Below are 26,237 nucleotides of genomic sequence, written 5' to 3' on the forward strand. Positions count from 1 at the left end.
ACACACATATCAAATCAATTGCCAAAGTCGCTGGAAAAATGGTGGGACCCTTCTACCGTTCCAGTAGATATCTCACTCCTGATGCAATTCTCTATCTATATAAAAGCCAGGTTCGTCCAATGATGGAGTACTGTTGCCACATCTGGGCAGGAGCTGCTAGAAGCAGCTTATCCTGTCTTGACAGAGTTCAAAAATAGACTTCGTAGCTTAGTGGGGGAATGCCCTTTCTCTTCCCTGCAGCCTCTTTCCCACAGAAGAGATGTTGCAAGCCTGACCCTGCTTTATCGTTATTTTCATGGCAAGTGCTCATCTGAATTTCAATCTATGACCCCCCCCCGCGCCAGACTTTCACGAAAAACACTCGTCTAGCTAAAACCACTATCAATAATTTCCCACATTCTTTATCTGTACCTACACCTAAACGTAGATTCCATGAACAAAGCTTCTTTCTTAGAACTGCTCGCCTGTGGAACTCTATTCCGTTTGCCTGCTTTCCAGCTGACTACAATATGGTTGTCTTCAAGTCCAACGTAAACAAGTTCTTGTTGAACCGTCCCCCTAAGTAATCTAATCTACGAAATTCCCACTAATGTTTACTACGCTAAAATCACAATGACTAATGTATACCTATTAATCCTTATCCTCGAGTAGCCTCTGGGCCTTGATAAGTGGTGACCCCTATGTAAAAAAACAAAAAACAAAAAAAAAACACAGCATGTGTAACGAGAAAATATCCAGTTAGCAGGAAAAGGCCAATGGAAACCTGAGATAAAGTGGTATAGAGTGTTTTAAGAGAAAGAGGGACAAGTAAAGACCTGGGCAGAGATAGGTTAGTTTGGAAGTTTTTCCATTTTTCTGTTTATTATTTTAATGTCACTCTTTATCAACTAAGCCCCAACCCTTGCTCCATTGCCGCAATGTTGCATCGCTGTGCCTGTTTTTAGCTGTATAAGGTATTAACTTTTTTTCATCAAACTTTTTTGATTTATGATTTATCGATACTTACTGTGCGTTTGAGAAGTTTTATTACCACACAAGCTGAAAGGACAAACATAAAGTCAACAGTAGGTTCTTTGATATGAAATTAACAGTAGGTTCTCTACAGTGCAATGTAGACCACGATCTATTGTGGACTAAGTCACTATGGGAGGCATGTTAAGCTACCTTCTGGTGCACCGTGATGGATCCCCATCAAGAGCAGATAATTTGATTGTAAAATGGGCGATTTGACCTATTTCGATGACAATAAAAATATAAGAGAGTGACACATTTTTTGATCATTCAATCCCGGGCAACGTCGAGTCTCCCTGCTAGTACATAAATAACAAAAACACAGCATATCTACTGAGACAATATTTAATTGGCAGGAGAAGGCCAATGGAAACCTGAGATAAAGTGGTATAGTGTTTTTAAGACAAAGAGGGATAAATGAAGACCTGGGTGGAGATAGGTTAGTTTGGAAGTCAATTTGTAAAAGCTGTGAAACGCATGCCTGCATGTAAAACATGTTAAACCAAATATGAAAATGGAAGAATGGACGAGGGTGCTTGGTTTAATAGATGTAGAACAGTTGAGGTAGCAGGGTCTGTTGTCAGGGGAAGGCCACGGAAAAATTCTTGGATTAGTAATGAAATATAAGAATATATATTTTTAAATATGACCATCGCAAATGTTAATCTTTTCTTTTTTCTTTTTTTTCTCCAGCCTGTCTTGACACACTGACCACTGCCCAGCAATTGCATTTGACCGTGTATGAAGAAGCGAAAGAAAAACTTGCAGCCACAAAGGATTATACGAAAGAAGATTTTTCTGTTGTGAACAGATTCGACAGTAAGTTTATCAGAATTCTAATTTTCTTTATAAATTGGAAAAAAAAATTCTTGTTTTTTTTTTTCTTTGAAAATTCAGAAAAAGTGTTTCTATTTTTCTTTTATTTCCGTTTTTCTTTTATTTCCGTTTTTTTTTATTTCCGGTTTTCTTTTATTTCCGGTTTTCTTTTATTTCCGGTTTTCTTTTATTTCCGGTTTTCTTTTTTTCCTCATTTTTTTTTCGTTTTTGTTTTGTTTTTTCGTTTTTGTTTTGTTTTTTCGTTTTTGTTTTGTTTTTTCGTTTTTGTTTTGTTTTTTCGTTTTTGTTTTGTTTTTTCGTTTTTGTTTTGTTTTTTCGTTTTTGTTTTGTTTTTTCGTTTTTGTTTTGTTTTTTCGTTTTTGTTTTGTTTTTTGCTTTTTGTTTTTTCGTTTTTGTTTTGTTTTTTGTTTTTCGTTTTTGTTTTTTATTTGTTCTTTTTTATCAACCCTTTCGGAATCAATGGCAAATTCAATAATTTTGAAAAACGTTTATATTTCAAGTTTTTTTATATCTTCATATATTTGTGTTTCGTTTGGTTGCTTTTTTGTGGAACAAAATTGTTGCATTTGTTTTTGACTTTGCAGAACATGATTGAGTTTAGCAAAGGGAAAGGAAAAACAGTAACATCAATTTTTTCTTTGTTTTTTTTTCTTTGTTTTTTTTCTTTGTTTTTTTTTCTTGTTTTTTTTTATGTTTTGTTTATTTTTTGTTTTTTTCTTTGTTTTTTTTGTTTTTTACTTTGTTCTTTGTTTTTTTTTTTGTTTCCTTTTTCTCGTTTTTTTTGTTTCCTTTTCTCGTTTTTCTTTTTCTTTTGTTTTCCATAGCAAATACTGATTTCTGCCGAATTACATTTTTTCAATAATTTTACTTCCTCTCACGCTTTCTTTCTTTTTCCTGTGTTTTTTTTTTTTTTTTTCTTCTGGTGCTCTCAGATCAGACTGTCTGAAGATCTCGGCTTCCTGACCTAAAATACACCAAACATTGATGTTACTGTTTTTCCTTTCCCTTTGCAAAACTCAATGTTCTGCAAAGTCAAAAACAAAAGCAACAATTTTGTTCTACAAAAAAACAACCAAACGAAACACAAATATATGAAGATATAAAAAAACTTGAAATATAAAAACGTTTTTCAAAATTATTGAATTTGGCATTGATTCCGAAAGGGTTGATATGTTGATAAGAAATCAGCCAAACCCAACTCTGAAGAAATATTTGAAGATATAAAGAGACTAAAGCATAAAAACTTTTTTCCAAAAAACAGAAACAAAACAACCAAACTAAACACCATGAATAAATATTTGAAGATATAAAGAGACTAAAGCATAAAAACTTTTTTCCAAAAAACAGAAACAAAACAACCAAACTAAACACCATGAATAAATATTTGAAGATATAAAGACGTTGAAACTTCTCTTCATATGCTTGCAATCTTGTCACCGCATATGCAAATGAGATGCTTCCGATTTAAATAAAGTCTCATTTTCTGGACTAGGTTGGATTTGGATCTTGGAGTAGTAAGCATTGACAGGAGTGTTTAATTTTGAAGTAGCTTTGGCAGCAGTGTGTCGAATTTAACCCCCAAAATTTCTAGTTGAAAATGCAGAATAGTTAATGATCCATTTGGGAAAATGCAGAATAGTTAACGATCCATTTGCGAAACTGCAGAATAGTTAACGATCCATTTGGGGAAGTGCAGAATAGTTAACGATCCATTTGGGGAAAGTGCAGAATAGTTAACGATCCATTTGGGGAAAGTGCAGAATAGTTAACGATCCATTTGGGGAAATTGCAGAATAGTTAACGATCCATTTGGGAAAGTGCAGAATAGTTAACACTTAACTATTAATTCACAGAATACCTGTTCAAAGCCAAGTAAAATTAATCCTCGCAATAAGCTTTGTACCACTTTTATGGCGGCCTCATGACGATAAAAATCCACATAGAATATTAAATCTCATGTGTAGAATGCTTGTTTTGATTTTGAATCATAGAAAATGTCTGAAATTTAAACGCTAAAAGACTCTGACTCCATTTAATGAATCATTTTGATTGATGTTTTCTTTGTTCTTTTTTCCGTAGGTCATGGAGGAGGATGGGGATATTCTGGTCATTCAGTCGAAGCCATCCGTTTCATGTCTGATACAGATATACTCTTGGGTGGATTTGGACTTTTTGGTGGTCGAGGGGAATACTACGGAAGAATAAAGGTTTGTATTGGATAATTTTTTTGTGTATATTTTTGTGGATGTATTGATGTTTTATTTTTATATAGCAGTAGCTTACGCTAGTACCAGTACGATCTCTGGTTGCGGGGGGGGGGAAGCATCACTTCAGAGACGTGGTAGAGGAGTAGAGGTTGAATCTGCAAAGTGGTTTCTTCTGATGATCGTGGTACTGGATCTGATTGCGTGTACAAATTTTATTTTTATATAGAAGTATTGGAGGTGATGGAATAGAATGCTAAAAATTAATCTTTTAGAGGCATGTTTTTCTGTAACTCTAAAATTTTGGTTGAAAAATGTGATGATCCCATGTTTTTATTTCAGTTATTCGAATTGGGTTTTGATGGTGCTGATAACGAACAAGACGGAACATTGTTAGCGGAGACAGAAGAAGTCCCCTTTGAATGCGCTGCCAGGTGAGGAGAAATGAATTGTTTAAATATTTAGAAAAAAATGTGTTGTTGGATATACCTGATATAAAGGCTTTTGTTAAAAAAAAAGAAAGAAAGGGAGTTGTTCCTTTCTTTCTTTGATATAACGACTGTTACACTTGTATTTGCTTTTTTTTTTTTTTTTTTTTTCAACCACATTGATATTGAAGAATTAAAGCGTTTCAATTTTCAAATCAATTTCTTCAAATGTTTGTTTTGTAGATGAGGATTAATTTCTATCATCTAGATCATTCGGACTGCTGTTCTCCTCTTGTGTTATTCTCATAATGTTTTAAGCCAATGATAATCTATGACCTTCTTCAAGTATATCTTATCGAACTCGGGAAGTTTGTGTGGAATTTCCTCATAGAAAAAAAATTTGTCATAATAAGTAGTCAAAATTGCACATTCAAAAAAGAATAGGTCTAAGATTTGCTGTGGTGTAATAAATAAATAAATGACTTTTCTGGAGGTTGAAGGTTCAATCCTCAGTATAGGTGGTAATAAAAGTGCATTTAAAAAAAAAAATTTTTTTAAATTTATTTTATATAATTAAATTTCATTTTATAAAATTAAATTTCATTTTGTATAATTAAATTTCATTTTGTATAATTAAATTTCATTTTGTATAATTAAATTTCATTTTATAAAATTAAATTTCATTTTATAAAATTAAATTTCATTTTGTATAATAAAATTTCATTTTGTATAATTAAATTTCATTTTGTATAATTAAATTTCATTTTGTATAATTAAATTTCATTTTATATAATTAAATTTCATTTTATAAAATTCATGCTGACTTTTTGTTTCTCTTTTCTAGGGAGACATATGCAATGTTATTTTATGAACCTGTGTCAATTCAAGCCAATATTTGGTATGTTGCCTGGGCCCGAATATCTGGGCCCAGCAGTGACTGTGGGTCCAGTGGTCAGGCTGTTGTCACGACAGAGGATCAGTAAGTAAAAAAAAATATATATATATATTTAATGTTTCTCTCATTTATTTGATTTATAACCTTCTGGAATTTCAGATAAATGGAAATATGGCTAACAAAAGCAAGAGAGGAACTGTTTAAAAATTAAATTTAAAACCAAGATTTTTCTGTCTCAGTGTACCCCCAGCTAACCCTAATCCGTATCCTCAGCTTAAAACCTAAGGTACCATGTTAGTATACACTAAAGTTTTATTATTAAATAATCGCATACTATGCTGTATTTTTTTCTACCCAACAGAGGCAAAAATTTGCATTCCGATTTCTGGTTCTTGAATACTCTCTGTTTATGTATACCTGCTGACATGGCATTTAATTTCTTTATTTATTTTTAATTGCTGATAGTCTGGAGGTCATAGGCCAGCCTATGAAGTCTAGAATGGTTTTGTGACTGGGTTTGGATATCCTGACCAGCGGTCATTATCACTTTCTGCATTGATGATTGCATAAACATTAAACGCTCGCATCTGTAGGGATTAAAATATTCTTCAAGTCTAACGTAAACAAGTTCTTGATGAGCCGTTCCATATAAGTTAACAAATTTACCGAATTTCCATTACTAATGACTACTATATTGTCCAATTTCTACTGTACACTCTTTAACCCTTATCCTCGAGTGGCCTATTGGCCTTGATAATGTGGTGATGCCTGTGTAAAAAAAAAAAAAAAAAATTAAGAATGAGAATTCCAAGTTAAAACTTTATTATATTATCAGATCAATAAATAAAAAAAAAGAACCTTTTTAGGACACAGTATTTCAAAGCCTAATGCTTCTCGTCAGAAGAGAAAAAACTTTATATATACAAAAAAAGCTGACATAAAGGCATTAGCTTAGAGCTGATATATATCTCAGTGAGAATGTGTGTGACAGCACTTCTCCACTTATATACTCAATAAATTTTTGATCTGCCGACTTGAAATTTGGTATATTGGGTATTCAGACATGTAAACTTTTTAGTCTGTTTTAATCCGGAAAAAAATGGTTGCTAATGGATCAAAATGGAATAATTGGTACTTTGGTACTTTATCTGTTTATCAACTTTTTCACAAGATTTGAAAATACTTGGCTAAAATTTAAGGCTTAAGCATTAGGAGTCTTAAGAAAAAATTGAAATTCAAGGAATCTTACTTTGTGTTAGATGATGAAAATTTTATGCAAATCTGAAATATTTGCATTTTTAGATAGACAGCTGTACTTATGTTATGCCCCCTTAAAAACGTTTATACTCCCTTTGCATACAGATTAAATTAAATATAACTCACATTATGGTCCCTTAGGCTTACCAGCTGTGTTCCCAAATGCATTATGATTGGTTATTTAGTTGAGTTAATGAAAAATTTATTTTGTTTTCTTTTTATTTCCAGAGTGGTGTTCAAATTCAAGAGTTCCAAAAAGTCTAACAATGGAACAGATGTAAATGCAGGACAAATTCCACAGTTGCTCTACAGGTAAATAAAAATTTATTTCCGTCCTCCATTATACTGTGGAAATGTTATATGAGGAACGTTCCAGAAAGTAAAGGTAAAACAAATATATTAAGACGAAAATATGATACATATTTACAAAGGTGCAGTTGTACTGCAGTTGGAAGATTGTCCGGCAGAGGGCGTGTTAAAGTCTTTCATGGAGCAACCGGCACATGCGTCTTGCCTATCCGAACACAGCTCTCCGGTCTTGCTGACTTGATACCTTTATCTATATCTTGTTCACCCACGTATGCTAATTAGTGGGCGTCTCCACAACAGTTCCAAAAGTAAAGCCTCCTATTTTTTTTTTTTATTTCGCTAGAATCGATCAGAAGGGCTAGCAAATTTCCTTGTCATGATGACTGAACTTATGCATCTATGATCTATGTTGCAGATATTGATGGTTTGAGACTCTAAGGAAAAAACCCCTGTCATGGATGTAATTCAGAAGCAGATATGCATCATTAAATTCCTGGCAAAATTACATTGATAACGGTGGTGATTATGTAGGAAAATAAATTCTGGAGCACAAAAGGTTGCTCTTTTTAATGGTACTGCTCCTGTCTTTTTTGGTCTTCAGCTTTTTGAGATAAAAAAAAAAAAATAGGAGGCTGTACTTTGGAAACAACTCTTGTATATTCGGACCCTATGCCAGTAACATGAGATTATATAAACTAGTATGAATTTTAACAAGTGTTACAAAAAATACATGTCATGATAGCCTGGCAGCAAATGTTTTTTACGTGATTGAAGCAGGGCAATCAAGAGTACCTCTCTAGATGAAACTTGCTAGAAATGCAGGGGTCAAATGATATTAGAAAGATATGTTTATAAAATAAATTCTTGCATGTGTCTGGTCTTTTCAACCGTTAAATTTTAAAGTTATACAAATAATTCCTTTAAAGTAAAAATGATTTATTCCAATAAAGTATAACCACGATTGTATATTTTCAGATTGCCTTCTCCCGACAGACAAACTGTTCCCCGAAAGTCTGAATACATGGAACCTGCTCATGTGTTGACCCAGGACTTCAGTCGAACTGTCTCTCCAGTATGTAAAATTTTTATTAAAAAAAAAACTTCTTTGAAAATAAATCTCTAGACTTTCATACGTAGTCGGACGGAAATTTTCAATTTTTTGTACTAGGCTAGACGGGTGGTCGGAGAGGCCTGATCCGATCAATCGGCTAGTCATGCCAAGCCCTTACACTGAAAATGTCATTTATAACATTTTAAAAAAATAAGCAAATTTAATCTAAAGATAATACAACATCTTATTACTACAAACATAGATAAACCAGGTAAGTGTTAGAAGGTGATGGCAAGGGTCAATCAATTGATGAGACAAAACCAACTGCTCCCTAACCAATGTTTCTATCAAACTGGGAAAGAAGAAACTAAAGGAGAAAACATGAAATGATGGAACAAACTCAACCAATTGAGTATATCTCTTCTGTATCCCTTAGAAGAAAGGGCGAATGGGTTTCACCCCTAACATCTCCCAGTTTCGGGCTGCGAGGAGGGTGGGGAGCAAAAGAGATGAAAATCTAAACAAACTTCCATGGATATAATAAACCCAAACAAAAAATCCAGAAACCAAAAAATAAAACAAAATCAAAAAAAACCCACTCTGACGTAACCAGCTCAGACAGTGAGCAGAATATAACTATGAAATAATTGATAAAGAAAAAATATCCAAGATTCATAGTAATCGAAACCTTAGAAGGAAAAAAGATCAGCGATCAGTCTCCATTCTTAATTGAAAAAATTCTGTCTCAAAACAGCAACCCAAAAACAGCAAAAAAAATGAAAAATGGCGATCTACTTGTCACAGTCGACAACTATAAAGATGCAAAAAACATATTAGAGATGGAAAAATTCCAAATCTATAAATGCAAAAGTTTTGCTCATGAAAGATTAAACTCATCAAAAGGTGTCATAAAAAGCCATGAATTAACCTTGGCTACAGCAGAAGAAATAGAAAATGCCCTAAGAAAACAGGGAGTCATCGATCATGTTCGAATAAATATAAAAAGGAATGGTCAAACCATACATACAAAAACCTAACTTTCAATACACCAAAAATTCCCAAAGAAATAAAAATCGGATATACAATAGAAAAAGTAGAACAATATATACATGAGATGTTTCAAGTGTCATAAATATGGACATAACAGAGAAACATGCAAAGGACAGAAAATATGTGGAAAATGTGGCTTAAATGGACCTAACCACACTGAAAGTGAATGCCCCAACGAAACAATGCCCCAATTGCCAAGAAAAACACCCAGCATACTCTAAAATATGCAAAATCTTCAAAAAAGAAAAAGAAATAGCTGAAATAAAATACAAACAAAACGTATCCTTTCCTGAAGCAAGGAAAATAGCAAGCTCTTGAGAAAAAAATAAACACTTACGCAGATATTACAAAAATTTCAAACCAAACAAACCAAATCTCTGAACTAAAAAATCTAATTGAAACTTTAAAAACTAACGAAAACGAAAACAAGAAACAAATACCAGTATCTTCTAAAACTCAGTCAAATGATCTGAAACAAGTCCTAAAGAACAAAAAAGAACCCGAACAACAAAAACCACAAATAAATTGTGAAAGATCCAAATCACGAACAAGAACAAAAGCAGAAGATAAAAACACACAATATCTGGAAAGATAGAAACAGAACGGGAAAACACAAATCCTCTTTCCAAAAACCAAAATAAACAAAAAACAGAAATAATATTAATCGAAAACAAAAATAAATTTTAATTGACTGAAATCGAGTCACAGAAATAAATCTAGCTCCAAAAACAGAACTGACCAGGAGGAGAAAATGGAGACTTAGGAACTAAGCAGTTCAAGTAAACACAAAACAAAAACCACTCAAAACACAACAAATCAATAGAATACTAGATATAAAAACCTAAACAAAAACCAAACAGAAAAAAAAAAAAAAAACTTATTTATGCAAATGAATAAAAACATCATACAGTGGAACTGCAGAGGCATAAAACCAAACTACGAAGAAATCAAACATATAATAGCACAATATAACCCCAGCATAATTGGCCTACAGGAAACTCTTTTAAAAGAAACGGACACCATCAACTTCAAAGGATACCACATTTACAACCAAACAAATAGATCACAAACAGATAACCGACCAACAGGTGGCACCTCAATTATAATAAAAAAACAGATACCACATATAAAATTACAACTCCAAACAAACCTTCAAACAATAGCAATTAAAGCTACACTCCACCAACCAACAACTATTTGTTCAATCTACATTCCACCTAAACATAAACTAAATAAAACCGAAATTGAAGATCTGATAACACAACTCCCCACACCTTTTATATTAATGGGGGACTTCAACGCCCATAGGTCCTGGATATGACCTTAAACTATATCCGATGGTGAGGCCCCAGCTTGCGGGCTCTGGGGAGTGTGGAGCCACCCTTTAATTGCCATTGCACCCATGTCCACTCTGACCCGGAGTGGTAGTACCTGTTAGGGTTCCAACTATGGGTTAAATAAAAAGTAACTTGAAAAAATAAAACAAATATATTCTATTAAAAAAATTTTCTTCAAAATCACCGGATTCGGCATTGAATAACCTGAAAAGGGTTGATATGCCGTAAAACGACCAACCAACCAATCAACGCCCATAACAAAATGTGGGGATGTGAGAATATTAACCAAACTGGAAAAATCATTGAATCATTACTGGAATCACCTGAAATAGCTATATTTAACGACAAAACACACACATACCTTCACCCAGGCACAGGAACGACATCAGCTATTGACCTAACACTATGCTCCCCCACAATATTTATGGACTTCCAATGGGAGGTACATAACGACCAGTGTGGCAGCGATCACTTCCCAATTTTTCTCAAAACCCAAGAACCTGCAACAGAAGAAACAAAACCAAAATGGCAAATCTATAAAGCTAACTGGGCTGAATTTAACAAACTTTGTACAAACTTAATTAACCAAGAAATAGTTAACAAACCAGATCCTATGTTAGCTTTCACCAATATGCTAAACGAAATAACAATCAAGACGATTCCAAAATCTTCCCCGCTCCTGGATATGACCTTAAACTATATCCAGTGGTGAGACCCCAGCTTGTGGGCTTTGGGGAGTGTGGAGCCACCCTTTTAATTACCATTGCTCCCAGGTCCACTCTAACCCGGAGTGGTAGTACCTGTTAGGGTCTCAACTATGGGTTAAATAGAAATCGACTTGAAAACAACAAATATATTCTATTAAAAAAATTTTTCTTCAAATCTTTGGATTCGGCATTAAATAACCCGAAAAGGGTTGATATGCCATAAAACAACCAACCAACCAAAATCTTCCACTAAACCACACCCAAAATCAACGCCATGGTTCACAACAGAATGCAAAGAAGCAATAACCAACAGGAAAAAAATGCTAAAACACTTCAAACAACATCCTACAAAACCCAACCTCCAAAAATACCTACAAGCACGAGCAAAAGCACGCTATATTATAAAAAAAAGCAAAAAAGAAACCTGGCAAAACTATATTTCCAAATTGAACAACAACACGCCATCAAAAAAAACATGGGAAATAATAAGAAAAATAACTGGAAAAAAACTTGGAACACCAATAAATAATATAAGTACACCAAATGGTAGACAAACTATAGACAAAAAAGAAATAGCAAACATAATCGCAAATGAATTCAGTCGAAACTCATCATCCAACCACTACTCCCCCAAATTCCAAAAATATAAAAACAACACAGAAAAAGAAAAACTCAACTTCACATTCAATAACAAAGAATACTATAACACCTCTTTCACTATAACAGAACTAAAAAATGCAATCCATAAAAGTAAAGATACAGCTACTGGTCCAGACGACATCCACTATCAATTTCTAAAACACATGCAAGACACATCTCTCAACATTCTCTTACAGATAATTAACAACATATGGTGGACTAACAATTTCCCAAAACACTCGCTCGAATCCAATATCATCCCATTTCCTAAAACAGGAAAAGATCACTCTAACCCTACCAATTATCGTCCTATCGTCCTAACAAGCTGTATATGCAAAACAACAGAAAGGATGGTCATTTCTACACACCAAAGACTAATGTGGCATTTAGAAAAATATAACCTCATCTCTACACACCAAAGCGGATTTAGACAAAATCAAGGTACTAACGACCAACTTATTCGACTAGAAACATATATTCGTAACGGTCTAATAAGAAACCATCACGTGGTCTCAATCTTTTTTGATATCGAAAAAGCGTATGACACCACGTGGAGGTACGGAATCTTGAAAGATATTCATAATATGGGAATCAGAGAAAACCTAGCAAAATTTATCCAAGAATTCCTATCCCACAGAACATTTAAAGTATGCTTAGGAAATACAACATCAGATCAACACACACAAAAAACAGGGGTACCACAGGGTAGTGTACTATCTGCCACCCTTTTTCTAATTAAAATCAACAGTATAATTGAAAATGTTAACATGGGATTCGAAAAAACATTATTTGTTGATGACTTTTCAATAACTTGCTCATCACCAAATATGCCAACTATTGAAAGACAAATGCAACATTGCCTTAACAAAATAGATCTTTGGGTTAACCAAAATGGATTCAAAATGTCCAAAAGCAAAACCTGTCCACTTTTGTAGGGAACGAAAATACCACCTTGACCCACAGCTCAAACTAGATGCGCAACTAATACCAGTAGTACAACATACCAAATTTCTAGGGATCATTTTTGATAATAAACTAAACTTCAAGGAGCACATTAACAAATTAAAACAAAAATGCTTAAAAGCAATAGATATCTTAAAAATAGTATCAAAGCTAGACTGGGGAGCAGATCAAGCTACAATGCTCAAAATATACCACTCACATATCAGATCCAAACTGGACTATGGTTGTGCCATATACAGCTCTACTTACAAATCCTACAAAAACAAACTACTAACAATACAGAATCAAAGTTTAAGACTTAGCCTGGGAGCCTATCGAACTTCACCAATGGAAAGCCTGCATGTAGAAGCCCAAGAACTACCCCTGCATTTAAGATGGGGAAAAACTAGCGTTACAATACATAACAAAACTACAAAGCAACCCTGAAAACCCAACATACAAAACTACCTTCAACCCACAATGTACAAACTTTTATTCAGGGAAACCAAAAAGTATACCCTCCTTTGGACACAGAATTAAAGAAATAATACATCAAATCAATGAAAACCTCGACAATATAATTACTCAAAAAAATAAACAACAGACCACCATGGACATTACACAAACCAAAAACCGACCTAACACTTACTGTTTACAAGAAAAACATTACAAATAATATAACAAACAGAAGCAACTTCGGAGAACTAAGAGAAAAATATGCAGAATACATAGAAATATACACCGATGGGTCTAAAACTATAAACGAAACAAGTGCAGCATGCACAGATGGACAAAATCAATATCAAATACGACTGCCCAACGAGGCTTCAATATATACAGCCGAGCTACAGGCCATCAAAATAGCTCTCAAACACATCAAAGACATCAACAAACAAAAATTCATAATAAAAAATTCATAAACGCCCTATCCTGTATCATGGCCCTTGAAGAAAAATCTAAACACCCTTTTATCACTGAAATTATACAAGAATACAATGAAATAACTGAAAAAATAACAATTAAAAAAATTATAATAGCCTGGATACCAAGCCATGTTGGTATTCCAGGAAATGAAAAGGCAGACAAACTGGCTAAAGAAGCCACAAACAATCAAATGAAAAAAATTAAAATACCACACACAGACCCAAAAAGAAAAATCAACGAATATATAGAAAACAAGTGGCAAGAGGAATGGAACAAATGCACTGCAAACAAATTGCATGAACACCAACCAATAATTAAAAATGAAAAACAAAAATTTTTAAGGGAAGAAGAGAAGAAATTGTACTAAACCGAATATGAATTGGACATACAAAATTAACTCATTCCTACCTAATCAAAGTGGAGGAAACACCAAATTGCACACTCTGCAACTAACAACTAACAATTAAACATCTACTGACGGAATGTAGAAAACACAAACGCACTCAAAAGAAATATTTTAAAACAACAAACATTAGAAAAGTGTTCCAAGAAGTGGAACCCCAACAAATCAAACTATTGTGGTTAAAAGTAAAGAACCTTACCTCATGCATCGTGCGGCTCGTGTTAGGAAAGAAAAAAAGAAAGAGAAAATAAAAATGGTCGCCCTCTGGTATTTATGGATTGAAAATCACGTGATGTGACGAGAGAGGGGAGGGGGCATGCAAATGAGATATGGTTGGGTCTCTCTATAAAAGAGCTGTCTTCTTTATTTTGGGCGTCAGTGTGGAAAGTGCAGAGAGAAGAGAACAGTTGGATTTGAGTTTGAGACTTTTGCTCTGAGGTTGAGTTCAAATTTAACATCAACTATTTAAAAGAAACAAATGTATTCAAACTCCTATAAAGTAAACAAGTAAAATTCATTTTAGAAAACCAAACCTCTTACAACTAAAACAATTTTTCGGAAAACCTAAAGTATCTTGCTTCAAAAGATAAACTTTTCAAGAAACTTAAAATATTTTTATAAGAAACTGAAAACTTATATCAACAAAACTTTTTTGGCATTAAATGACCTTTAGAGGTTGAAATGCTGTTAAACAAACACACTCACACTCTTTTAAATGTTGAAAAAGCTGAAATTATTAGGTTGGTGCAAAAATGATGTTGGTTTTGAGTCTTCATGAATAGAAGTTCACTCTTTGGTCGATATTTTTTTTTTTTTTTTTTTCAAAGGAGGGATTGAACCTAATAATTTGCTCCCATTTGTCTGTTTGTACTTTTCTCAATAGTCATGCCTTGAAATTTTTTGAAATTTTGCACAAACATTAGTTATGGTGAAAGTAAATTTTTGCCAGAATGGATTTTCCAGGATAACTGTGGTTGCCCCTCTAGGAGTGGCTATAGGGTTAAAATTGCTCCCAAATCGTTCATCTCTTCACACTTTTCTCTATAACCATTCCTTGAATTTTTTGAAATTTTGTACAAACATTAGTCATGGTGAGAGTAAATTTTTCACTTGGAGAGGGACCCTGCATGATCGACAATCTTCCGAAGAGCATTACTGAATGAAAAAATATCTTAAATTTTTTTTTTTTAATAAAACTAGCAAATTCAAATTATTGCATCATTAAACGTTTAATAGAACAATAAACACCTTTTTAAAGAAGACTGTTTAAAAACTAAACATCTGAAGAAATTTGAATATTTATATCTTCAGGTCTCAACATAAAATTTGGTGCACATTTAGAATTACAATTATTAAAAAAAATAAATACAAAAAAATCTTTTTATGATGTATGTACTTGTCATGGAGCAGATATATCATATTCCAAAAATCATATAGGTTTGGCGATTAGCTTTTTTTATTTGGTTAGTAAATGAAAATATTTAGTTATCAAAGGCCAACTAAAGATACATTATCTGTAGAACCACGTATGGAATAAATGATTTTCTTTAAACATTTGTATTCAAAAAAATGTGGTGCGATTTTGATGTGAAAAGAATTTTTTTTTTCTTTTCAAACAAACTCTTGACATTAGAATTCAAAATAGAATGGTGATTTAAAAAAATTTTTTTTTTTTATAATTTTATTCTTTTGTGCCATAAAATTGAATCTGGATCTAAATTCAAATTCTGTTAATATGAATTAAAGGAGATAAACTGTAGAAGCTATTATGTTTGGGTTAGAATTTATGATGAGTGCGCATTCATGAAATCTTCGGAGTCTAACTTGTTTGAAATTAAAAGAATGATTGTTTTTAATGTATGAGAGAAAAGTGCATTCAGGGACTCTTTTTAGATCTTTCTCAATCAAGGCAAGTTAGATTCTTTGGACTATGTAAAAATAACACTCCAGATGAGAACAGTTCTAACGACTATACTTCGCCCCCCCCCCAAAAAAAAATACGAAAATATTTTTTTTTTCATCATTTATTAATAACAGCAATTGTAATGATACATTTGGAGAAGGTCGGAGGTTGCATCGTCCGAAACGTTGTGAGAATGACAATCATGAAAAGAACAGTACTTCAAAAAATCCTCATCTAAAAAATTCAAAGCCGTAATATTAACTTAATGTTTCTGAATCAGTTACTCTTGGTCATCTTTAACTGTCTTTTCTTTTCTAGGACTGTTTTGATGCCTTACTGAGTTTATTGGAATGGGCTTGGTCATCCTTTCATGCCTCGGCAGTGGAAGTTGACGGCCTGAAAGGAATCAGCCGTACAGCTGTGGTCCTCGATCTTCAAAGATTTGTTTATATCTGCAAGGCTTGCCTTCGACTGATCAAGATCTACATTAACGAAGTTTATTCAGACGGAGGTAAGTGAGTTGCCTTGATCAAGGGAGATAACTTGTATTCTTAGTTTTATTTAACTTAAAAGTATCTCTCTTACATTTTCGATCATTAGTTATAAATGTTTCTATTGTAATAATTTTCTTTGTTTCAATAATTATTTCCTGTAAGAAACCAAAGCAAATTATGCTATTTTTTTTTTTTTATTGTAAAGAACATGGTGTAAGGATAAAACAGATGAAATGGCTAGTCAAAATTAAATGGGTTACTATTTAGATTTAAAATGGAAAATCTGACCAAAATGTCTAGAATCCTCATCCGAATCTACATTAACAAAGTTTTTTGTTTCTTTTTTTTTTTTTTTACATGGGTGTCACCACTTATCAAGGCCTGAAGGCTACTTGAGGATAAGGGTTAATGAGTGTACGGTAGTCACTGAGAAAATGGTGTATTAATATTTAGTGATGGAAATGGGGTAGAAATGGATTATTTAGGGGGTACAGATCAACAAGAACTTGTTTACATTGTACTTGAAGACTACCATACTGTAGTCAGCTGGAAAGTAAGTCAATGGAACAGTTCTACAGGCGGGTAGTTCTAGGAAAGAAGCTTTGTTCATGAAATATGTTTAGATTTAGGTACAGATAAAGAGTAGGGGAAATTATTGATAGTGGTTTCAGCTAGAGTAGTGTTTTTTCGTGAGAGTTTGGCAAGGGGGACCATAGATTAAAGCTCACATGAGCACTTTTAGAGCCTATCCTTGTTTTATCGTTATTTCCATGGCAGGTGCTCATCTGAACTCCAATCTCTGGTCCTCCCTCGCCAATCTTTCACGAAAAACACCCGTCTAGCTGAATCCACTGTGAAAAATTTCCCCCACTCTATATCTGTGCCTAAATCAAAATGCGGATTCCATGAACAAAGCTTCTTTCTTAGAACTGCACGCCTGTGGAACTCTGTTCCGTCTGCCTGCTTCCCACCGGACTACAACTTGGATGTCTTCAAGTCCAATGTTAACAAATTCCTAATGAAGCGCCCCCTTAAGTAAACACTTCATCAAATCTCCACACTAACGTGATGTACTTGCAATAATCCTTATCCCTGAGTGGCTTCCGGGCCTTGATAAGTGGTGATCACTGTGTAAAAAAAAAAAAAAAAAAAAAAAAAACTTACCATGAAAATAATGATAGAGCAGAGACAATGTCTCTTCTTTGGGAAAGAGATTCTAAGGAAAAGAAAAGGGTATCACCTATGCTTTAAAGCTGGTTTTTAATTTTATCAAGGCAGCATAAGCTGCTCTGAGCAGCTCCTGCCCAGATATAGCAACAGAACTCTTTTAGAGAGGCACACACACACACACATATATGCTTTCTTAGCGTCTCTCATCGTCAATATCCGCAAAAGAGAAATTAATCTTCACGTTATGAATGCATAAGTTCAGTCATCATAACAATACAATTTGCAATCTTCTTTGATCCATTAAGGCAGAATAAAATAATAGAAGGCATTACTTTTGGAACATACTTCGTATATTTCAGATCGGTTTTATTTTTGTGATAAACTGCGCCGTTTCCTAATATTGTGTGTTATCTGCAACCGAGGGAAACCATATTTAATTATAAGTTAGTTTTGTTATTTCGCTAGAAAACTTTCAAATGATATTGAACCACGTTGGTAAAGGTGTTAACGTGGCTATAATTGAAGTCGGTAAACAGGTGCTGTAAATCAGGCATCTTCTCGGACATCTTATAGAGGATTTCGCCATTCATATCAATTGGAGTCAAGTTGGGATCAGAGCGTTTATGGTGAAAAGATAAGTTTGGTTTTGGATGCGTTAAAATTGACCACTTTTTATCTCATTGTATCACGTGCTCATGGTTGGAGGGGATGGTTAGTTGTTTTTATTTTATGAAATATCAACCTTTTTCAGGTTATTTAATGCCGAATCTAGTTATTTTGAGGAACGATTTTAATGGAGTATATTTTTTTTGAGTCAGATTCTATTTAACCCATAGTTGGGACCCTAACAGGTACTACCACTCCGGGTCAGAGTGGACCTGGGAGCAATGGCAATTAAAGGGTGGCTCCACACTCCCCAAGGCCCGCAAAGTGGGGTCTCACCATATGATATAGTTTAAGATCATGTCCAGGACCGGTTGGAGGAGAGAGATCATGGTTGTTGTTGGTCTTTGAAGTGTTGCCATAGCTCGTAGTGCCATCTGCGTATATGTGGATGAATGAACTTAAAATGTGATTTAAGAGATCATTGATGAAGATGAGAGTTCGGCTCAGGATGGATCCCTGAGGCATGCCAGCATTGATACTTTGAGTTTTAGAGTTTTGACCATCAACGACTACTTGTATAGACCTATCGGAGAGAAAAGATTCGATAGTTGAGAAATCATTTACAGATATTTTATAGCTGAAAATTTTGATGCCTTTCATATGTCAAGAAGTATTGCTCTTGACAGGAAACCCTTAATTGATAGATTCACTGATTCTATGTGAGATTACAGTCAGTACTTCAGCTTTAGATCTTACCGGATGGAAATCATATTGCTTGTTGCTGAGGTGGTCGGCAATTTCCCTATTTAACATGGATTTAAGCAACTTATGACACACAGAAGACTAATTGATCTGAACTGAGATTCAGAAGACCAATCTCCGCTACTTTCATTGTGCAAACTAATGGGGTTTGCCAAGGTATTGGGAAGCATTTCTCTTTAATGCATTAATTGAACAGCTCTGCAAGAATGGGTGCTAGTTCTGGTTGCAGTTTTTTGAGTATTATGATTGGAATATTGTTAGGTCTAGTTTTGCTGGCGTGAATGTTTTTAGTGAGTATAGTGATATTGTGGATGTTTATTCAGACAGAGGTACAGTAGAACCTCGGGATACGGCATTAAAAAATTAGTAACAAAATACAGTACAGTATATAATACACATATATATAATCAAATAACATAACACCGGATTGTAAACAGGCGCCAGAAAAACATTGTATTCCACATCATAACCTGAAAAAACTGTATCCTAGGGTTCTACTGTATATGAGCTGCCATAATCTAGGGAGATATTTTGTATTTAAGTTCAATTAGGAACTATTATTTTAAAATTTTAAAATCATTATTTAAAAGTGCCTCCATTACAATAATCTTTGCTGGAATAATTATTTCTGGAAAGAAACTAAAACGATTTTTAAACTTTTTGTATAAGGAATAGTGTTTGAACAATTAATCAAAATCAGGAAATTTTAACCATTTTTGGGTATTGGAATTGGAAAAAGATAGCATAATTTCTGATTCTAAAAATGATTCTTTAATTTATTCATTGTGTTTTTTTAAAATTTAATTTCCCATTGCTGATACTGATGATTGCGGATAATGAATTTACATCAAAATGGCACTGGGGAAAAATGACGGAGAAAAAAATGGCACAAGTAGATGACTGTTAATGATATAGAATGTATACTTTTGTTTCTCTCCACGAGGGGCCGACTTCTTGGGGTTAATACCACCAGCAAAATGAAAACAAATAATAAAGAAAATGATCAAGTATTGAAAAACGGGTCTGATACTGAAAATCTCAGAAAAAATTATTTTAATCATTTAATAAAATATTTGCTTTTCTAAATTTTCAAATCAACAAATTGCAAAATGTGACGAAACACCTTTTACAAATATTTATATTTTTCTCTTTACTCTTCTTCTTTCCAGCTGCTGGCCGTAAGAATGTTCCAGAGAATATGAAACTGGCGGAAGGCGTTGGCAACTCCCGTGATCTTCTGCGAAAGATTCTCGCAGAAGAGGTTCGTCCATCCAAAGTGAGAGTTTTCTTGCCGACTCCACCAAGCAGTCCGGAATTCCAACAAATGGAGGAAGAGATCCTCACTGCGTGTCACGACACTTTCACTGGATGCTTTCACGCATTCTATCCGACAGCCAACCTCAAGTGGCTTTGCCTATGCGACTTACTTGTCATGTTAGAACCGGTAAGGAAACAAGTGAAGGGTCTGGTGGATTTCGGAAAGAGATGGAGAGTCAGGGGAGATTTAGTAAAGAAGTGGAGGGTTGGGGGATTTAGGAAAGAGGTGGAGGGTCTGGTGGATTTCGGAAAGAGATGGAGAGTCAGGGGAGATTTAGTAAAGAAGTGGAGGGTTGGGGGATTTAGGAAAGAGGTGGAGGGTCTGGTGGATTTCGGAAAGAGATGGAGAGTCAGGGGAGATTTAGTAAAGAAGTGGAGGGCTGGGGGATTTAGGAAAGAGGTGAAGGGTCTGGTGGATTTCGGAAAGAGATGGAGAGTCGGGGGAGATTTAGTAAAGAAGTGGAGGGTTGGGGGATTTAGGAAAGAGGTGGAGGGTCTGGTGGATTTCGGAAAGAGATGGAGAGTCAGGGGAGATTTAGTAAAGAAGTGGAGGGCTGGGGGATTTAGGAAAGAGGTGGAGGGTCTGGTGGATTTCGGAAAGAGATGGAGAGTCAGGGGAGATTTAGTAAAGAAGTGGAGGGCTGGGGGATTTAGGAAAGAGGTGGAGGGTCTGGTGGATTTCGGAAAGAGATGGAGAGTCAGGGGAGATTTAGTAAAGAAGTGGAGGGCTGGGGGATTTAGGAAAGAGGTGAAGGGTCTGGTGGATTTCGGAAAGAGATGGAGAGTCAGGGGAGATTTAGTAAAGAAGTGGAGGGCTGGGGGATTTAGGAAAGAGGTGGAGGGTCTGGTGGATTTCGGAAAGAGATGGAGAGTCAGGGGAGATTTAGTAAAGAAGTGGAGGGTTGGGGGATTTAGGAAAGAGGTGGAGGGTCGGGGGGGATTTAGGAAAGAGATGGAGAGTCAGGGGAGATTTAGTAAAGAAGTGGAGGGCTGGGGGATTTAGTAAAGAGGTGAAGGGTCTGGTGGATTTCGGAAAGAGATGGAGAGTCAGGGGAGATTTAGTAAAGAAGTGGAGGGTTGGGGGATTTAGGAAAGAGGTGAAGGGTCTGGTGGATTTCGGAAAGAGATGGAGAGTCAGGGGAGATTTAGTAAAGAAGTGGAGGGCTGGGGGATTTAGTAAAGAGGTGGAGGGTCTGGTGGATTTCGGAAAGAGATGGAGAGTCGGGGGAGATTTAGTAAAGAAGTGGAGGGTTAGGGGATTTAGGAAAGAGGTGGAGGGTCTGGTGGATTTCGGAAAGAGATGGAGAGTCAGGGGAGATTTAGTAAAGAAGTGGAGGGTTGGGGGATTTAGGAAAGAGGTGAAGGGTCGGGGGGGATTTAGGAAAGAGGTGGAGGGTTGGGGAGGGGATTTAGTAAAGAGGTGAAGGGTCGGGGGGGATTTAGTAAAGAGGTGGAGGGTCGGGGGAGATTTAGTAAAGAAGTGGAGGGTTGGGGGATTTAGTAAAGAGGTGAAGGGTCGGGGGGGATTTAGGAAAGAGGTGAAGGGTTGGGGAGGGGATTTAGTAAAGAGGTGAAGGGTCGGGGGAGATTTAGTAAAGAAGTGGAGGATTGGGGGATTTAGGAAAGAGGTGAAGGGTCGGGGGGGGATTTAGTAAAGAAGTGGAGGGTCGGGGAGGGGATTTAGTAAAGAGGTGAAGGGTCGGGGGGGATATTTAGTAAAGAGGTGAAGGGTCGAGGGGGGGGAGATTTAGTAAAGAGGTGGAGGACGGGGGGGGGGGGTTATTAATACCTAGATGGAAATAAGTGTGTGTTCTTGACCTTTTGTCATACATGCAGTAACCATGTTATAACCAATATCTGGATGTAATTTCTTTTTTTTTTTTTTTTTTTTTTTACTGCTATTATTTGAAACAAATTTGACAGGGATACTATATAGGAGTTTGTGCAACGAGATGCCTGTTTACGTAACACTTCTGCATGTCGGTACAGTCAGAGAAGCAGGGACACTAGAGGAGATTCCAAAGTCTAGCAGTCTGGAGAAAGAAAGTATTTAAGTAGAAGGCTTTTTGGCATCTAGAGATCTATACTGTGTAAGGGTGGAATTTTGCTGCTTGTCAGGTAAGCCAGAGATATTTATGTTTAGAGGGTAAAAGTGCCTTGATATTGTCAGAGCATAATTATTAAATACTTGTGAAACAGGCATAAGAACGCAACATTTTAGCAACGGGTATTTGGTTGATAGCACAAGACATATTAGGTTGTGGACTCGTTTTTGGACCGTGTCTAAAAGCGAGAGATTAGAGGCATATGCGCCAGCAAAGATATCGCAGCAGCAATACTCCATGCATGGGTGAATTAGTGTGTTGTATTCTTGACCTTGTGTCATACATACAATATCTAAGTTGTTGTAACCATTACAAAAACATTAAAATTCACAAATTATTATTCATTCGTTTTCCGAGACTGGGTGGATGTCATCCAGTAATTAAAACCTCTTATGCTTTTCTTTTCATTTAAAACGTCTTTTCCAAACCGTTTTTCTTTTTCTTCAGGGTATGACGAATATGGATGGCTACGGCCGTCTTTTAGGTGCCATCATGGAAGCCCTCACGCATCCGACTATCAAACTGACCAACATCATGCCCATCAACTGTGAACCCGAGACTGAGGAGATTCTGCGTCGACAGTCTATTAGCATTGACGACAACACAAACAGTGTCGCCCGATTGGCTGAGTCCCATCGTTTTCCCTTGCTGGTTGATCACATGACCTATCGTACAGAGTTGGAGGGCATAGGCAGTGGACACACGTCATTTAAAGAGGTGCTTGACCGGCTGCTTATGATCAGCACTGTCCCTGTCCGCCAGGCACTAAATAAGGAATCTCCAAGTTACCCGCATGTACTGGTATCAAACACCTGTGCCTTGCTCTTGTGCCTCGTTAGTGAACTTGCTGCCTCGGCGACTGGATCAGAGGTAAGTTTTGTTTACTCCATCATCGTTGCTATAGAGTTGATAATAATTGACTCCCATCTATAATATAAATTTTACCTGTCTGTTTAAATGTATGTATGTACGTATGTCTAAAACTTTTGACAGAGGCGACGGATTTTCATGAGATTGGTATCGTTTTGAAATTCGATTCTTCAGACGGCAAATATAAAAAAATTGGCTAAAAACATTAATTCCTTCACCTTCAACTGGGAACTTTTCTTCGGGGAGGGATTGTTTTTATTCGCTGATATTTTTGAAAATCATCACCTCTTTTCGATTGACTAGCCTTAATTTAAACGTTATGTGGTGTTTGTATTTTTGGAAAGGTGTTACATATCGTTTCATTGAGAGAGAGAAGTTGTATAAGTTGTTGTACGAGAGACTTAGAGAGATATTGTTCATTTATAAGAAGACTTAGAGAGATAGTTCCTGTTAGGAGAGATTCTTATATTTTAAATGTTCCTTCTTTGTTGTGTAGAATGGAAGAGAAGGAGAAAGCTCTTGAAGTGAAGGGATATAGTGTTCAAACAGTTCGGACATTATGTAGACATGATGATGTTGAGACGTGTATGTAAAGACATATATTAACACAAATACATAATACAATTGGACTTTACCTTTCTGTAGGAATCATAAGACACAAGACGAGCTTTACAAAAAACATAATGGTTTATTCTTCACACGGCTGTGTTCCATCACCAAGAATTCAAAGTCTCACATTTTTCCTTGAAGTGACGTCTCGCTTCCAGACGTCTGACTCCCTCTGAGTTTTCTCACTCACTGTTTTCCAACTAAAGTTTTTTTTCTCTATTCCTAGAACTTCCTATTTTCCGTGACGTCATACACATGTTAAAACATGTGCATTCTTCCACGTGTCCTGGACATACGTGTCCAAAACTTTTCCTATTTCTACAAAAGGAATTTTAACCTATATTCAATATATTAAAAACATTATCTTATAAGCCGCATTCTTTACATTTAAAATTTCATAATAAACTTGACAGCTCACATTCTTTTCTTGAATATCTTATCTATATTCTAAACAAATGTTTTGTTTTACATTTTTAAATTCTCACACGTCATCTATTTCTAAACCAGATTACGAGGTTCGAATTCCGCCTATGCCATTTCATTTTCATTTTAAACTAAATTCTCCATTTTTATACTTACATGAAAAGGGGACAGCCCTTATCATGTAACAAAGGTACCAAATATGTGCATACGTTCTGTACTGGGTGTTATTATTATGATGCTGTATATATTTGTATTGTTGTTCATATTAGAAAGTCTTAGTGTTTTATCTAGAGACAGTCTTATATATAAAGAGACATTGAAGAGATATAGAGACAGTCTTATATATAACGACAGAATACATATAATACAGGAGCGCCGACAGCTTGTATTACACAATGAGAGGAGATTTGATATAAAGACAGATATACCGATAGTTTGCCATTTATACTTTTTTTTTTTTTTTTTTTTTTTTTACACAGTGATCACCACTTATCAAGGCCCGGAAGCCACTCAGGGATAAGGGTTATTGCAAGTACATCACGTTAGTGAGGAGATTTTATGAAGTGTTTAATTAGGGGGGGCGGTTCATAAGGAATTTGTTAACATTAGACTTAAAGACATCCAAGTTGTAGTCCGGAGGGAAGCAGGCAGACGGAACAGAGTTCCACAGGCGTGCAGTTCTAAGAAAGAAGCTTTGCTCATGAAATCCGCGTTTTGATTTAGGCACAGATATAGAGTGGGGGAAATTTTTCACAGTGGATTCAGCTAGACGGGTGATTTTCGTGAAAGTTTGGCGAGGGGGGACCAGGGATTGGAGTTCAGACGAGCACCTGCCATGAAAATAACGATAAAACAAGGATAGGCTCGCAACGTCTCTTCTGTGGGAGAGGGGTTGCAGGGTAGAGAAAAGGGCATCCCCCACTAAACCACGAAGTCTATTTTGTACTCTGTCAAGGCATGATAGGCTGTTTTTGGCAGCTCCTGCCCAGATATGGCAACAGTATTCCATCCTTGGCCGTACTTGGCTTTTATATAGATAGAGAATTGCATCAGTAGTGAGATATCTTCTGGAGCGGTAGAAGGATCCCACCATCTTTCCTGCGACCTTGGCAACAGACTTGATGTACGTGTTCCATTTCAGATCAGGAGTAAAGGTCAAACCCAGAAGCTTGTCAAAACACGGGGCCTCACCCAGACGAGAGCCATCCATCACAATTGATGCCAGCTGGGGATCAGAGCGTTGATGATGTAAGGATAGGAGTTTGGTTTTAGATGCATTAAAGGTAACTAGCCACATCTTCCCCCACTGAACCACGCGCTCGAGATCAGAGGAGAGAGAATCCGAGAGAACTTCGTCATTTACAGCCTTTGATGTGTTGCCGTAGATGGTCGTGTCATCAGCATAGATGTCAACGAATGATTTAAGTATGTGTTTAGGGAGGTCATTGATGTAGATCAGGAAGAGAGTTGGGCCGAGGATTGACCCCTGAGGGACTCCAGCATTTATATTGCAGGCCTCCGATTTTTGTCCATCTACCACTACTCTTATGAGCCTATCGGAGAGAAATGATTTAATGATTGAGAAAACATTTCCAGTTATACCGTAGCTGGAAATCTTGTGAAGTAGACCCTTATGCCATACTTTGTCAAAGGCCTTTGATATGTCAAGAGCAATTGCCCTAGAAAGGAAGCCTTTGTCAAGAGATTCACTAATCCTGTGGGATATAACCGTCAGCACATCTGCAGTAGATCTTGCAGAGCGGAAACCATATTGTGTCACTAAGAAGGTTGTTTCTGCTGAGGTGGTTGACTATTTCTCTATTTAATATTGATTCCAGTAACTTACTCATAACACAGAGAAGACTTATTGGTCTGTATTGAGAGGGAGATGACTTATCACCTGAATTCTTAAATACAGGGCAAACTGATGAGGTCTTCCAGGGGGTCGGAAAGCACTTCTCCTTAAGGCAGCGCTTAAATAGTT

General features: G+C 35.7%; 1 protein-coding gene across 1 annotated transcript in view; it reads left to right on the forward strand.

The window, feature by feature from the left end:
• The window catches only part of LOC145259046 (E3 ubiquitin-protein ligase MYCBP2-like), a 563,294-nt gene that overhangs the window by 245,870 nt on the left and 291,187 nt on the right, over window positions 1-26,237 (forward strand). Inside the window, exons 30-38 of the mRNA XM_080116672.1 lie at window positions 1,705-1,830; window positions 3,928-4,055; window positions 4,395-4,486; window positions 5,325-5,459; window positions 6,861-6,944; window positions 7,917-8,013; window positions 16,216-16,408; window positions 20,099-20,373; window positions 22,799-23,221. Of these exons, the coding sequence (XP_079972798.1) occupies window positions 1,705-1,830; window positions 3,928-4,055; window positions 4,395-4,486; window positions 5,325-5,459; window positions 6,861-6,944; window positions 7,917-8,013; window positions 16,216-16,408; window positions 20,099-20,373; window positions 22,799-23,221 (1,553 nt within the window). The remainder of the gene's footprint in view (window positions 1-1,704; window positions 1,831-3,927; window positions 4,056-4,394; window positions 4,487-5,324; window positions 5,460-6,860; window positions 6,945-7,916; window positions 8,014-16,215; window positions 16,409-20,098; window positions 20,374-22,798; window positions 23,222-26,237) is intronic.

This window comes from Euprymna scolopes, chromosome 34, assembly GCF_053919585.1.
Source record: "Euprymna scolopes isolate OS-2025 chromosome 34, ASM5391958v1, whole genome shotgun sequence".
In the NCBI taxonomy this organism is placed as follows: Eukaryota; Metazoa; Mollusca; class Cephalopoda; order Sepiida; family Sepiolidae; genus Euprymna; species Euprymna scolopes.